Below are 15,929 nucleotides of genomic sequence, written 5' to 3'. Positions count from 1 at the left end.
AGTGAGAAGGCTGGGCTTTTTATTGTTATTATTATTATTGTTGTTGTTCTTTTGTACTTTCCCCATCAAATTTACTCGCTGTCTAAACTTCGAGTCGTGTAAATTCTTTTAATTAAAAACCTAACAAAAACTTTTAGAATACATCAAACACCTTCAAATTTAATCAGCCAGAACTTCAGGTTCCATGTAGGAAAATAAAATCACTAGAGTGAGACATCTTCTTATGACCATCTTCGTGAACATAAACGCGCCGGTTGCCCCGCCAACACAGATCTGGAGGCGTGGACGTCCGGTCCCTCATTGGTATTATCTGAGGCGCGCACCCGAGTACAATAGCACTGAGTGGCTGGAGCCGTATGACGGAGTCAGTCAGCTGACCGCTGATTGGCTGAGTGACCCAGCTGTAGGAGAGCGCCAGAAAACAAGCTTGAGCGGGTGATGTTGGATTCTCCAAGGAGTAGTATAGCTGAACAGGAGTCTGAAGAAAGGATTTGAGAAGGACTGCCTGCTTCTTTCTGAAGAGGGAAATAAACTGCTATGTCGGTCTGAAGGAGCGGCGCCCTGACAAGTGTGTAAAACGGGGACGCAGAGCCACACTTGACGATTTCATTCATTCAACAGCGAAGGTAAAGAGTGGTGATTTCCCTCCGGAGGGTTTCTGCAACACAGCTATAACAGTGTCCCTGGCTAGGTAACTAATTAATGCTAAGTCTTACTGACTTATAACATCCATCAGAAACGCATTTACCTCTATTCACAGGCTCAGCAACGGCTAAAGCTGTGGACCATTTGCATAAAATAATTTACGGCCGCAACTCGTGTTGCAACTTAGAAATAACATTCTACTAACGTTGTATATTAATACCTGTAGCTGTAAACTAATTACTGTCAGCTAAAAAGTTAATGCGGCACTTCAGCTGTAAAGTTACAGGGTTGAGGAAGAGCAGCGCAGTTAGCTTTATGAAGGCTAGTTAGCCGATGCTCTTTGCGCCAAATTCAGCTGACCACGGATCTGGGTTTACTTTTAAGTGTAACTTTACAATTCCCATTCTCAATATTTGTCTTTACTTTGGAACGCATTTTTCCCAGATGGAGGTTCAATGCCTCGCACTGAAAGACCTCTCAAGTCCAAGGAAGAGTTCAACGGTGGTGCCGGAGGAGGAGGATGGGGCTCGCGGGGAACAAAAGGTAGGCTAAGGTGGCACCCTGCTTTAAATCAGGTGAGGCAGGTTTTATAAGATTCATCTGAAAGAAAGCTTTGAAATCAGCGCAATCAGAGCGCTGTGTTCAGTCACGTGAGAGCTTATTGCTTTTGGCTTTCAGCAGCAAGGGCTGTGGGCTACAGTGCTAAATAAGATCTTGAGGGTTGTACAAATCAGTGTGAGTTGCTTGATTCCTCCAGATTCAGGAGCAGGCCTCCGGTCTCAGATTCAGCATATGGATGGCTTATTCGGATCTTTGGAGATGTGTGTTTATATAGTGGATGAGTTGGTATGAATAAATTCAACCAGGATTACATGTTTTTCTTTCATCATTCTTTGCTATAAAATGACCCCTTTGCAATTCATTCTGTATGAGAGGATATTTGAGCCTTTATTAAGGCAAACCTGCACTAATTCGATCACATAACTGTCTCCATCACAGGAGAACATGTGTGCAGAGAAGAGAAAATCAACACCGCTAAAATCTGCAGAGTCCACCCTTCCTACTTTGCTGATCAACAGAAAAGGTGCTCCCTCTGAGCTCGCCCACATTACCCCCATCAAACACACGTCTCTGACCGAACCCTGGACACCAACGGCTAACCTGAAGATGCTGATCAGCGCGGCGAGCCCAGACATCCGGGACAGAGAGATGAAAAAGGTGCTGTTTAGACCAATAGAGAATGATAAAGACCAGCCAGCGAGCCCAGATAATGTGGTGGAGGATCCAGAGGTGGAAGATTCTTGTCAGGTGTGGTGTTTTGTTTTTGTTTGTTTGTTTTAAAAGGACATTTTAACACAGATTGGATTTATTGTGTTGTAGTTTAAATGAATATTCTCCGAAAAATATATTTTATTGAAGTCCTGTTTAAAGACTAGTCATTTAAGCTGTGGATTGTTGGATTGGTTGACTAATCCAAAAGACAACGGCATTGATCTCTGTCCAGTTTGAAGCCGCTGATGAAGAGGACGATGCAGAGAAAAAGCCGAGCAGAAAGCAGAAAAGTCTGGGTCTGCTTTGCCAGAAGTTCCTTGCCCTTTATCCTGATTACCCACCGCTTCACAGCCCCATCTGGATCTCGCTGGATGAAGTGGCAGCCAATCTGGGTAAGAACCAGTAATTTGAGAGCAGCAGCAGCAGTTGGACACAGGAGAAGGAGATGACTACAATTTGTCTCACTGTAAACTCTTCATGGGGCCAGGAAAACACTGCTATTGAATTTGGGAATGACTGCTGCTCAAATCGTGCACATGTTTTAGAGAAATGTTGCTGTAATCCTGTCAGGGGTGGAACGGCGGCGGATCTACGACATCGTGAATGTGTTGGAGTCCCTGACGATTGTGGGGCGGATAGCCAAAAACAGCTACACCTGGTACGGTCGTCAGCGGCTGGAAGCCACCCTGGAGGAGCTGCAGTGTGAGGGCCGACAGCAGGGCTACCACCTCCAGATGGAGCAGGCCAACGAGGCCAGGGAGACCGGACCGGGCCGAGAGGATGACGGGGGGGAAGGAGATGCTGGAAGCGGTAATAAACTGAAAAATAAGACTGGAGATGAAGAGTTTTGAGTGTTTAAAATGAACACTATAAGGAGAGTGTGCCTTTTCTTCCATATTGGCTCCAAATAAAGATTAGACGTTAACCGTAGTCTTCATTAGACTAAGTATCACTTCAGTTGCCTGCATGTAACAGTTTAGGTGTAGGCTTATTTTCACGGGCAAATGCTTAACACTAAAGCTGAATAAGGCCTTAAACCCACAGGAATGGATTCAAGCCTGGTTACCGTAGCGACGCTGCCTCTGTCTGCTCACAGCTTGTCATTAAGAGGTTGTACGTTTGCAGACTTATAATGTGGCTGGATTCTAATAAAGATCTAGTTTGTAAAAGTTGTACTGAGGTTTCAGGTTTGATTTCACGTCTCTGAAATGTTTTCATTCAGACTGAGGATGTACAGAAGAAACAAGTTTATGTTGACAAGTACTTTGAATTTCTGTTTGGAGTTTTGGTGCCTGTTATTAATGAATAAAATGTAATTAAACATACGGTTCACTGGTTTTTAGTGGGCTGATTTTCACTGCTAATTAAGAAAGCAGTAGCTTTTTACACTGTCCGTTTCTTCTGCTTGTCTTTGCAGCCGGTAGCAACAGGAAAGACAAATCTCTGCGCATCATGAGCCAGAAGTTTGTCATGCTTTTCCTGGTGTCCAAAACTCAGACTGTTACCCTGGATGCAGCAGCAAAGGTCCTCATCGAGGAGAGTCAGGACTCATCAAGTCACAGCAAGTACAAAAGTAAGAAATCCAGAAGTGCTGCAACGTGTATAGTGACGTGTATAGATTCCAGGAAACAGTATTTCACCAAACTAAACACTGTGTCTGTGTGATCTCCAGCTAAGGTGCGGCGTCTGTATGATATTGCCAACGTGCTGACCAGCCTCAGCCTCATAAAGAAGGTTCATGTCAGAGAGGAGAGGGGCAGAAAGCCGGCCTTCAAGTGGCTCGGCCCGGTTGAATTCAGCAGCTCTGTGAATGCTGGTGAGAGTTAAAGATGACTTCAGTGAACTCTGCTAGAGTAACTTGAAAATATAAGACAGTCCAGACCTTTGTCAATCTAAGAACTGCGTTTGTCATCATTGCTCTTACCCTAAATCAGTCGTCATCCATCTACCTGTAGGAAACACTTTGAATGTAGCAGCCATCGCTTCATCTGAGTCTGCACAGCCAGGACAGGAGCTCAGAAAAGCAAAAATGGCACGTCATGCCTCCTTCAGCTTCACGCCAACAACTGTTGCAGTCCAACGGCAGGTCAGCTCCGCACCCAGCAGCCCGAGACGTGAAGTAACCGGTAAGAGATTTTATTTTTGGGGGAGTTGTTTGTTTCCAATCGGGTGGCGGGAGACGGCCAAGCATCCCCGAGCCTTTTTTTAAATCTGCAAGTCGTGCGCTTTGACTCTGCGGAACAGCATAGAGCAGTGGTTCTTAACCTGGGTTCGATCGAACCCTAGGGGTTCGGTGAGTCGGTCTCAGGGGTTCGGCAGAGCCTTCGCCATGACATGCATGGCTCATTTTGTGCACCAGTAAAAAAAATCACATTTTATTTTTCACTAAAGAGGGGTTCAGTGAATGCGCATATGAAGCTGGTGGGGTTCGGTACCTCCAACAAGGTTAAGAACCACTGGCATAGAGCTTTTTCAATATCCTGTCTGTTTGTTGTCTCTATGCTGCAGCCCTGCAAAACCAGCCTGTGGATTATTCCAGAAGGACTACAAGCAACAGTGCAGCGTGTCAGCTGCAGTTTGGAAGTAATGCTGAGTGAGTAAACGCTAACACACAGATACTTGGGTCATCTCAAAGATCAGCTTTCTCCATTTGAAGTGTTACTATTAAACCAAAAGTTTTTTGTTTGAGTTTTATACATGACACATTCAAAGTCATCTCTGTTGTCAGGTTAAAAGATGCTGCCCTCTCCCTTACAGAGTCTATTTTGCAACCTTCTCTTATTCGTTATGTTTTACATTCAGTGCCAGTGTTTGATTTGGCTGATGTGTTTCGCTCAAGGCTACATGTAACAGGAGCTGACTCTGTGGACATTAATAGTTTTTGTCTCCTATGAGTGTATAAGTTGGCGGCATACATGGAGTACACAGTAGTTCATGTTGTTTCCTATTATTAACTAAACTACTCTTGGCCAAACCACAGCTGCCTCAAGGCTGTGGCTGTTAAGTGTTTTGTGGGGGAGTAAGATAATAAGACATGGAAGTGTGTGTTGAAAAGGAATATTTTAAAAATGAAGTTAGGCAAAAGTGCACCGGGGGCAGTGGTAGCCCACAGGATGAGAGCTAGAAGTTTATGCCTGTGGCCAGTTTCAAGTCTGCGTTTCAGCTGAGATATTGTAGGGGCACACAGACCCAGCTCTAACACAGTAACCTTTTGATCAGGTCAGGAATTTTTTTACCTGCATTTCAAACCATGGAAAGCAGGATTCAGGACCATAAAGCTTGTGCTTAAAAAACTGCACAGTTTGTACAGTTTGCTGAAACCTGCTTATTTGTCATTTACTCACTCATTGCCACTGGAGGCTTTGTTATGGCCAGGACCCTGTAATGTTATGCTATTTAACAAAAAAAAGTGTTCTGATGCGAGAGCAAAGTTTTAAGAAAAAAACTTTATTTCATCTTGTTATGTCTGCATCCTGCACACTTTACCCTTTAACTTCAAATATCTAGTCATGTGCGTAAAGCTCATGCTCCATTACAAATATGCCTTCACCTTCAATTTAAGTTACTTTTATTTATATAGCGTCAAATCAGAACAGTTGCCTCAAGGCGCTTAATATCGGTAAAGACCTCACAATAATGGAGAGAAACCCCAATAGTCAGACAACCCACTTTGAGCAAGCTCATGGTGACAGTGGGAAGGAAAAACTCCCTTTTAACAAGAAGAAACCAGCGAGGGGCAGCCAACCGCTGTGAGCACTTGAGGGTGATGGCAGGAAGATGGGACCAAAACAAAACACATTGATCATAACCAACACATCTTCCCATGGGCTTCCCATAATACACATCAGTGCATCATGGGAAGTCCACAGCAGCCTAGGCCTATTGCAGGGTCACTAAGGGAGGATTCGGGGTCACCTGATCCAGCTTAACTATATGCTTTATCTAAAAGGAAAGTTTTAAGCCTAAGCACATGTAAGCCTGCTATCTGAGATAGATAGGGGGCTACTGACGTGTGCAAGAGACTGATTTGTGACTTAACTTTCTGTGGTTCCTCTGTATCAGGAACAATTTGGTCAAAATGTTTAGAAGCTAAGGCTTGAGAAGCAGTGTTCCACTTTAGTCGAACACTGCAGTATCTAATGCTTGTAGTCATAAACAAATGTTTCTCAATCAGATTCTTGGCAAAAACTCAGTCTACAAGTAGCAGGAGAAATATAGCTTACTTTTCTTCCCCCCCCCCTTTTCAGCAACCGACCCGGCACACCACCGCAGACTCGGCTCATGCACAACAGCAGTACTGCCCTTTCCCCGTCCTCCACCCTTCTGGCACCACTCCCCCACCCGGAGCACCTGTTTGTTGCTTCCCCGTCTTCCCATTGCTTGGCCTACTTGCCCAGCCTGTCCCAACCCTCCGTGGTCATGCTGTACAGACCGCCAGAAACGCCAAACCAGATGCTTGAAGGTCACACCTCACCCAGGTTGGAGGCAACGAAGAGGAAGAAGGAAGAAAGAGAGGAGGAGGAGATGGTACTTAAAAAGAAGGGAAATTCTGCGTTAGAGAAATGTGAAAAGGTGAGATGGTATTCTGTGGCGATGTGGATTTTAATTTCTGCTGCTAATTGCTATTCTTGTTCCAGTTAAAAACTAACTCCAAGCTAATTATTCGGTTCGGTGCCGTAATTCTGACAGTCAGAAAATCCTGTTAGTAATTCACCACGGCAGACAGTTAAACTGAAAATGGAAAATGTGCCATGCTCACTGATCAGGATAAGTCTTGTGTGGTGTAATTAAAGACTTCTCATCTCAGTAGAGTATAAGATAATTGATCATTTGAAAACCTGGTGCAGTTAATCAGGATACATAAAATCAAAGTAACTGGATGGTTCGGTGTCACATGCTAGGTTGGTCTTTTTAAAAGGTTGCCTGAGAAAATAAACCGTAAGCCAGGAACATGACTTGACTTTGTTACTAGAAGGGGAGACGTGTTATAGTCTGAGTTTTAAGGACTGTAACAAATGCAGATCATAAGGCTGTAACATCAGATGTCATTCCTGCTCTTTCCAGACTCGAGCTGAAGCTTGCAGGGAAACAGCAGAGTGCTCGCAAGCTGGTGCAGCAGCAGCAGCAGGCCTCTGCAGAGAGCAGGTGATCGGCGAGAGTGGGGGTGGCAACACCAGCAGTGAGCACGCTCAGCCGTCGCACTACCTTTATGTCCCCAACAATGCAGGTAATGCACTGTTTTAGCAGCACGCAGAGCAAGATGTTAACTATGATTTGTTGTGATAGTAGAGGGCCACTATGATTTGCACCCTTTCACTCTTTTACTGAGAATATTCCCTGCAGCAGGTCCTTTCAGTGCTGGAAATCCAGAGCGCTTTATTCCCAGGATTTGGGAACTGAATTTTATTTATCTTTGCTTTGTGTAAAAAAAAAAAAAAAAAAAAAAAAAAAAAAAAAAAAAAAAAAAAAAAAAGAAAAAGAAATCCTTCAAACCTTTTAATCGGTCTCCTGTCCTCTTTTCTAGGATTAAATGGCCTCAACTTCCTGCTCTCAGCTGGACAACCAGCGGCCAGTCTAGCACTTCCTCCCAGCAGTGTTCCCACCTTGGCACTGCCCTATGTCCTGGTACCATCTGCTGCCCTCTCCCATTACCCCCTGGTGGCCGGCAGTCTACAGCAGCAAGGCTCTGATGCTCACACAAAACTGAGCTTTGGTCTGCCTGCCATGATGTCACCTGCCCACTTCATGGTGGGGGGGGCGCCGTATAGTGTGGTGCCGGTTCCACCGCCGTCCACTCCAGAACAGAGCGGGCTTTACAGGTCGTCAGCTGGCACGCCACATTCTCCCTCGAGACCACGACAGACCATCAGCATCAACACGCCAGAACCACTGGTAAGAACTGACTGTACTGCTGTAACCCTGCTCTCTCTCACACACAGCTGTCTGCCCTAAAATACATCAATGTAATTAGCCTTCATAATGAAACATGACCTTTCTCGTATCAGGCACTGGAAAATGTCACAACACAGCTTGACACGAGAGCAAGTGCAGCATCTGTTTTGTGGAAGGTTTACCCTCATTTACTCATCTGGACACTTTGTGTCACAGCAGTTAAGACTGATTAATCTCCAGCTTGTTAAATGGGAATGAACTTTACTGCCTGCAAAGACCAGTGTAGTGATGCTGGTTTAGCTCTGATAGAGTTACTGGGCAGCAAATTCACGCGACGTTATAAACAATAGGACAAGTTAATGACCACGTTGTAATGATGCATTAATCCCACTCTCACTTTCAGTGTGTAGAGTCACGTCTACCCACCCATTTTCTTAGATAATATTCAGTCTACTGACTTCCACTGACCTTTCAGCAAGTGAGCTTGCATCTACTGCTGGCAGTGGCTGCTGTTTATGCGTTGGGTTGTCTAAATGTTCCCTAAATGCATTCTGTCTCTTTACAGACTCCACATACGCCCAAGGAAACCCCAGCATCTTCTTCAAAGGCTTTCTTTCAGACCCCGGGCACTCTGGGAAGTGTAGTCAGTGCTGCGCCAGCTGTCCGAAAAAGGGGATCAGCACAGAGGAGACTCGACATTGGCCACCATCCAACCAGCTGAAGAGACGGGAGCTTGTGTTGAACGCGCCGTCTTAAAAATTGAGGGCGGTGAACCGAAAATGAAACAAAGAATATGGTTTTAAACCTTTGGTGCTATGTTTCTAAAGATAAATTAAGAACTTTCCAAGAGTATCGAATGTTTTCTTGTAAATCCTGGAGAGTCTCATATTTTGCTAATTGACTGAGTTTTATGAAAGGGGTGTCACACTGTGAAATCAGACACTCAAAACTATCGAGACGTCCTCAAGGTTAGGTTTAAGAGTAAGGCAGTATTACCAATGCAACAGTGCCCTCCTGTGATGGGAGCCGGTCACAGCTGCATTTTATGTTTCCTCCTAGAATGATCAAGCTACCTATTTACAAGGGCTGTAACGATTATCCAAAAGCACATTTCATTTTATGCTTTACATACATACATACATACATACATACATACATACATACATACATACATACATACATAATATTATTTTAAAGGGGACAAATAACCAGAAACAGTCTTTTAATGTTACAGCTTTCACCACACTGCCACACTTCAGGCATTAACTTCTCTGCATGGGTATCACAGCACAGGAAAACGGGCATGCAACACGGCATCGCCGATGATTCGATCACTGTTTCGAGTTTTGCTTTGTAATCGTTACACCCTTGCTAATTCTTCACCCTTTGTTGTAGCCCAGTTGCTATTTATATCTTAGTGAAAATATGTCGATTACAGGGTCTGTAATGAAACATTAAGTTTTTAGCACTAAGTATTTGAAGAATGTACCCGTAATTTTGTAGTAATCGGCCCATTCAGATTTAGATACACGAAAACAGGTGTAAAAGGACACGTGTGAGCTGCTGAACGCCGGTTTACAATGACGGTGGTTGGACAATCCTTCCATTCTAGACATTAAGAAAATGATCACTAAAGCCTTAAACGTTTACAGCCAGACAAGTATCTGAAGGAACAGTTGTTATATTTCTCGATGCTTACGGGTGGTTTCGTGTTCTCGTCAGGAAGACGTACCCGGCTGGTGCTATGTGCATTCTTATGTGTAACCACTGTTACTGAGTGCTGAAAGACAATGTGGCAATTCTCTCAGGTACTTGAATACTAGTGACTGTGCTACAGTTGGATTGGGAAAAGTATCAGAGTACTGTAAAGTGTTTTTCCTCCTTTGTTTATACAGGGAAACTAGTGCCTTAGTTAACGGGGCATGTTGCTAAGAGAACATCGTTGTTGCCTCAAAACAGATTTTCTCAGGTTGTCAGTGAACGAGGCCCAGACAACCCAATAGTAGGAGTTATTCAGGAGAGCTTAGCTATGTCACGCCAAAGGCTGTACAGATAATCCACTCTAACCAGTGGGTGTGTCGTTTATGTCAATATTTTTAATGACTTATCCATAGTGTCATTTACAGTGTTTGTCTTTGTCCTGATTTTAAAAATAATGGTTATTGCACGGTTCTTTTAGGAGCTGCAACAGCTGGAAACTCATTGCTGTTCTTTCATTGTAACTCCGCACACACGATGTAGTTCAGAGCCAAACATTTCTGTGTGACTTGAAACAAAATAAATGATTCAGACCAGCTTTACAGTCTTTGTCTGTATTTCTAACAGCTCCATTTTATCGTGAGGATGTCAAAGAAGAAAAAAAATGATTTAAACGCTTTGTTTTTCTAATCTACAATCAAAAGGGGCAGGAAATAAACTAACACAAGAATCCCAATGTTAATACAATTACAGATGGCTTCAGTTTACCAATTTGGGAATGTGCAGATGCCACTAATAATTCAAATTCATAGTGGCCCAGCAGATGGAAACAAGCGATGCTAGTGTAGACAGATGACGCTTCATCTGTAACACAACTCCTGTTGGTGCAAACTGTACTGATTTGTGTATTAAACAGTCACATATGATCCATGTGATAATCAGTATGATAAAGCCAAATATATGTAATGGTTCACATGTCTACCAGAGGCAGTGCAGACTTAACATTCAGGCTGCACATGTAGGAAAAAAAAAACCTGGCGTTTCGATTCTTATCTGCGATGAATTGGAGTTTCAATGCTGGACAACACATTTAACACATCAAGTGTGATCTCAGGGTCAGATCGGGCTGAGTGCGTAGCAATTAGAAAACATACCATCTGTGGATACAAACATGTAGCTATCAAAGCCTTTTTATATCAGCAGTAAAAGTGAGCCGAGTGAGCGCTCGATGGATCTCTTTGGCCCGTGAGGCATTTATGACACTAAAACTCAGCAGATGGAACAATTAACTTTAAATAGACAGACAGTTTAGCCAAGTGTCTGCTTTGACCAAAAACACCGGAAACAGAGGGAAAAGCAAGAAATTGGCATTTAAATATGCATTACTGTTAGTACCACCCCGACCATTACCACTACAAAAAAGAGAAATTATTACTTCCACTCGAAGAGGTAATATTGTTACACTCACATGACTCTTTATTCAGTACACCTGCTCAACTGCTCATTAACACAAATATCCAGCAGCTAATCACACAGCAGCAACTTATTGCATTTATCTACAACCTCAATGTAGGATCAGGATGGGGCAGAAAGATCTGGAAGACTCTGAATGTAGCATGGTTATTGGAGTATTTCAGAAACTGCTGAGCTACTGGGATTGTCCCACACAACCATCCCAAGGGTTTATTACATAGAATGGTCTGGAAAAGGGGAAATATCTAATGAGTGGTGGTCGTCAAGATAAAAAATGCCTTGTTGATACCAGAAATCAGGAGAATAGCCAGATTACTTCAACCTGCTCAGAAGGCAACAGTCAGTCGGTGAGAGGAACATCTCTGAAAGCACAAATGTCAAAGCTTGCAGCAGAGTGGGTGCCATTTCTGTCAGCTAAGAACAGGAAATCTGAGGCTTCAGTTCTCACAGGCTGACCACAATTAGATGATGCAAGACTGAAATGACATTTCCTGCTCTGATGAGTCTTAATGAGTCCAGACTGCTTTGAAGTTGTAGCAAGACACTAGTAACTAAAATAACTACTTGCTAAGTCATGGGATGCAGAAGAGCATCTATGAATGAACAACAGGTCAAACCTTGCAGCAGATGGGCTGCAGCAGCAGAAGACCACACCAGGTGCCCCGCATAAGAACTGAATATCGAGGCTACAATCACACCCACTGTTAAATATCCCAATTCTTTGATCTTTGGGCTGAAGGAAGAACAACACTCGGTGTATAAATGCTCAATCAACAACCTCTTTAATCAATACAATTCTCTTTATTCCATACAACACTGAGCATTACCAACGTCCGGACGGGAGATGTGAACGGGAGGGTGTCCGGCAAAATCTCGAAGTGTCTGACGGTTTCTCACATTCTTATAGCTTCAGCCCCCTCAGAACTAAGCATTCACATTCTTTCTCTCTCAGTGAGCCTAGGTTACGGCCTTGGCTTCTTGTGCAGTATGTTTTGTTCTTTCTACAATCAGAAAAGCACGGCCATGATTCTCTGCAAACAGTATTCTCTTTATAAATCAGCAGTATGAAGTACCATAGAACAGTGTGATTCATTCACAGTAAATCAGCAGTTTAATGTAATACAAATCAGCCTAAGCAATCTAATAATTTCACCTTCTAACTCAGGAGTATAATGCAACCTAAAACTACATAATGATTTCATAAGCTTAAATCAGAGGTATAATGTAACATAAGACAGTGTAATAATCTCACAACACACAACACACAACAGATTGGAATCTGCCTGGTCTGATGACTCGGATGGTGGGGGTCAGAATTTGGGGTAAACAACATGAAAGCATGGAGCTATCCTGCCTTTTGTCAACGGTTCAAGTTGCTGGTGGTGGGATGGTTAGGGGGATTTTTCTTTTACACTTTAAGCCCCTTGGTACTAAATGAGCATTACTTAAAGACCAAAACCTACCTGAGTACTCTTGCTGACCATCTCCCTACAGTACAGTGTACCCATCTTCTGATGGCTGATCATCTGAGATCTTCTCAGATCATCTGAGAACTTCTCGCAGGATCCCCCACAGAACATAGTCAAAAAAATACACGTAGACTAGTTGGGTAATCTCCCACACCCCTCCTATTCTTACTTTTGTTCTTCTTGTGAGCTTAGAAGCCTCTGAGGTGAGGTACCCCCACAGCACTGCACCCAGTAACTCCAAGAAGGCTGGGCACCCTGAACTGTCATTTGGCACATACGTATAAACAACATCAGGACTCAATCCACAATGTGAAGGTACAAGGAAGCAACGTTCTTGTCTACTGGGAAAAAAACAACATACAGGCAGCAAGATGATACAAGCATACCCGCTCTGCCCACCGCCAGGGCCTCCTTAAGTGCTACCTGACACACATTGCAGCCAACCACTTCACCACCTCCTGCGGGTGGTGGACCCAAACAAAGGCAGGCCCATGTTGCCAGGTTGGGGCACTCAAGCTCGCTCCCCAGGCTGGCTTCAGGGTGGGGCCCAGGCAGGGGACACTGGACCCTTGATTTTTTCTTTTTCAAAGAGGTCGTCTGAATTGCTCTTTGTCTGGATGCTATCAGGGGGCAAAATCTAATAAGAACGTACCCCCTGGATCCCATCTTAATGCCAGGTTCCATTCACAGTACATGAGCACATTAAATATTAAAAGATGAAAGCGCCAAACAGTTGAATGCTTCTTGAACATTTTTAACAGGAAATTGCTACACAGTAACATCAGCATTGGTTTTTATTGATTTGTATTTATGGATTTAACTCTTGCATTTTTCTTAAAATCAGAAACATATAGTTTTATTCCTGAACCTGTTTTATTCTGTCTCTGGAAGTATAGCCACCAAAAAAGTGTAGTAATAGTATTGACTTTAAAGTACTTGTCCAGCTTAAGCTTAATGGCCAGTTATTTGTTTTTTCCACTCCACTCCAGAGAGGGTTAGGGGGTTAGGGTTAGGCAAGTTTCTCTGCTTCTTCTCTGAATGCTCAACATTTAACGCTGTGAAAAACACATTTCATTTCCGTTTATGAGGGCATGGCTTTTCTCCTCTCAAATACTTGTGACCATATTAGCAGCAGCTCTACCTGCCTAAATCTGTTCTTTATTATTGCGCCTTAGTTTCTGCTTTTAGAAATTCTTTCTGAACACGAGGCTTATTAAACCCAGGTGTGCTGCCACATTCCTAAAACTGTCACAAAACAACAGAGAGCTCTTTATTGAATTCATTTTTTAAACTAACGTTGCTACTTTTTGTAGTTTTACATCAGGTGTTTACATCATTCATACTCCATGTACACTTTCCTCCAGCTCACTAAGTTTGTTGTTGTTGTTTTTTAACAATATAGTCTATAATATCAATGCATTTCTTTCTTTTGTGTATATTCTGGGTCTTGATTTTTCTCCTATCACTATATGCAATCATGGAAAATTGTCCCAGAAGCCTCGGGGAGCACATCCTGTTAGTTCCTTTGGTTACTCATAGTTCCAGCCTTCCTCTTTCTAACTACTTTTATTTTTACCCAGAATGTTTCTTATAGTGGAGCAAGGTACCCTGACCTTATAGCTAAAGCTTGAGATTCCTGAATACTTTCTGAAAATTCATTTAGTTATTACAGCATGCCCCGAGTAGTTCTGTCCAGCTTTCAGAAATGCCTTTTTAATGAGATACAACAGTTTTTCCCATTTACTTTAAATTTTAATGGAGGGATTTTTTTATTTGTAGCAAGTTTGTGGTGGGCTAATGGTAAGGTATAGCTGGAAGCAATCAAGCTGGAATTTATCTCGTCGGTTTGTAAGCTTTTCTGCATTTACCTTATCTCCAAGAAGGCTGGGCACCCTGAACTGTCATTTGGCACATACGTATAAACAACATCAGGACTCAATCCACAATGTGAAGGTACAAGGAAGCAACGTTCTTGTCTACTGGGAAAAAAACAACATACAGGCAGCAAGATGATACAAGCATACCCGCTCTGCCCACCGCCAGGGCCTCCTTAAGTGCTACCTGACACACATTGCAGCCAACCACTTCACCACCTCCTGCGGGTGGTGGACCCAAACAAAGGCAGGCCCATGTTGCCAGGTTGGGGCACTCAAGCTCGCTCCCCAGGCTGGCTTCAGGGTGGGGCCCAGGCAGGGGACACTGGACCCTTGATTTTTTCTTTTTCAAAGAGGTCGTCTGAATTGCTCTTTGTCTGGATGCTATCAGGGGGCAAAATCTAATAAGAACGTACCCCCTGGATCCCATCTTAATGCCAGGTTCCATTCACAGTACATGAGCACATTAAATATTAAAAGATGAAAGCGCCAAACAGTTGAATGCTTCTTGAACATTTTTAACAGGAAATTGCTACACAGTAACATCAGCATTGGTTTTTATTGATTTGTATTTATGGATTTAACTCTTGCATTTTTCTTAAAATCAGAAACATATAGTTTTATTCCTGAACCTGTTTTATTCTGTCTCTGGAAGTATAGCCACCAAAAAAGTGTAGTAATAGTATTGACCAGAATGTTCTCTTTACTGTAGTAGTGATGTTTCATTAACGACACAGGGAAATGTCACAGAATAGCGATTAGCTAACATTCATGTCAAACTCCTCACTTTGCTCAGTGCTCAGCTGTTTGTTAGCCAGTTGTAACCAAGTTTCACAAAAACTACTCGGTGCCTAAAGGGCAACATCAGCAGTAAAATGTATTTTTGTGTTGAAACTGTAGCTTTGACTATACCTTTTTATTTTCACACAATCGACAGTATAACTTGGAACATAAATGAAATGTGAAAATAGCAACTTTATAATTATAGCTGATTTCTGTTTTCAGGTGTCCCAGTACGCACTTCATTTATAACACGCCACAAAAAATTCCAGTTCCCCCTCCTTGCTTTGTTTCAGATGCTGGTTGTGAGCACAGTCCCGCTTACCTGCAGTTCAAATCTTCAGTTTGCATGAGGCAGCCAATCACAAGGATGCTATAAGGGAATGGGAAGGCAGATAAGACTGCATCAAGATAAATGAGGATTATTTTGAACTGAGTCATGCAAAGCCACTGTATAAGGATGAAAAAAATACAGAACAGGAAACGATAACAGGTCCTCTTTGAAGGGCATAACTCAAGTCCACTCATTTCAAGAGCGATTCTTTCTGTGATTTGACTTTTTAATTAATTACTGTTGTGTGTCTTATTGAACTGTGCTGAAGTCAATCTTTCACTTAGAATACGGCTTTGTATCAGTTTTAGCTTTCATATATAGTTTGGTATCTATTTATAAGAATCGTCGGTCCTTTATGTTTGAGGTTTATGATGTAGTCATCGAAGAGTGTTGTACTGGCGAGTGCCGCATCACTGCCATTGTCTCCAGAGCTGTAGTGTCTGATATAACTGATTTCTTTCTTTATCTTGCCTGAGTGATACAAAACAAAAA

General features: G+C 42.9%; 1 protein-coding gene across 2 annotated transcripts; it reads left to right on the top strand.

The window, feature by feature from the left end:
* The first annotated feature begins 364 nt into the window (after nucleotides 1-364).
* On the top strand, nucleotides 365-10,096 carry e2f7 (E2F transcription factor 7). 2 transcript variants are annotated; one of them, XM_085252601.1, is made up of 13 exons: nucleotides 365-626; nucleotides 1,090-1,188; nucleotides 1,645-1,953; nucleotides 2,150-2,309; nucleotides 2,488-2,727; nucleotides 3,335-3,490; nucleotides 3,590-3,733; nucleotides 3,873-4,043; nucleotides 4,426-4,510; nucleotides 6,165-6,489; nucleotides 6,982-7,144; nucleotides 7,442-7,809; nucleotides 8,375-10,096. In XM_085252601.1, exons 2-13 carry the CDS (start codon nucleotides 1,090-1,092, stop codon nucleotides 8,528-8,530), a joined length of 2,376 nt encoding a protein of 791 aa, XP_085108727.1. In that variant the 5' UTR covers nucleotides 365-626; the 3' UTR covers nucleotides 8,531-10,096. The 2 variants fall into 2 exon arrangements, with proteins under 2 accessions (XP_085108727.1, XP_085108728.1); XM_085252602.1 differs by lacking the exon at nucleotides 365-626 and adding an exon at nucleotides 637-691.
* The last annotated feature ends 5,833 nt before the right edge of the window (nucleotides 10,097-15,929 follow it).

Source organism: Mchenga conophoros, linkage group LG17, assembly GCF_057382185.1.
Source record: "Mchenga conophoros isolate Kocher_MC1m ecotype Shallow Benthic linkage group LG17, M_conophoros_male_GT1.1, whole genome shotgun sequence".
NCBI lineage: Eukaryota > Metazoa > Chordata > Actinopteri > Cichliformes > Cichlidae > Mchenga > Mchenga conophoros.
The sequence above is the reverse complement of the archived record's forward strand: the minus strand, read 5'-3'. Positions and strand labels throughout refer to the sequence as shown.

Coding starts and splice junctions, on each gene's coding strand:
- e2f7 (XM_085252601.1), top strand. CDS start 1,090: ATGGAGGTTCAATGCCTCGCACTGAAAGACCTCTCAAGTCCAAGGAAG. Junction 3,734..3,872: donor CAGCAGCTCTGTGAATGCTG/GTGAGAGTTAAA, acceptor ATCTACCTGTAG/GAAACACTTTGAATGTAGCA. Junction 7,810..8,374: donor TCAACACGCCAGAACCACTG/GTAAGAACTGAC, acceptor GTCTCTTTACAG/ACTCCACATACGCCCAAGGA.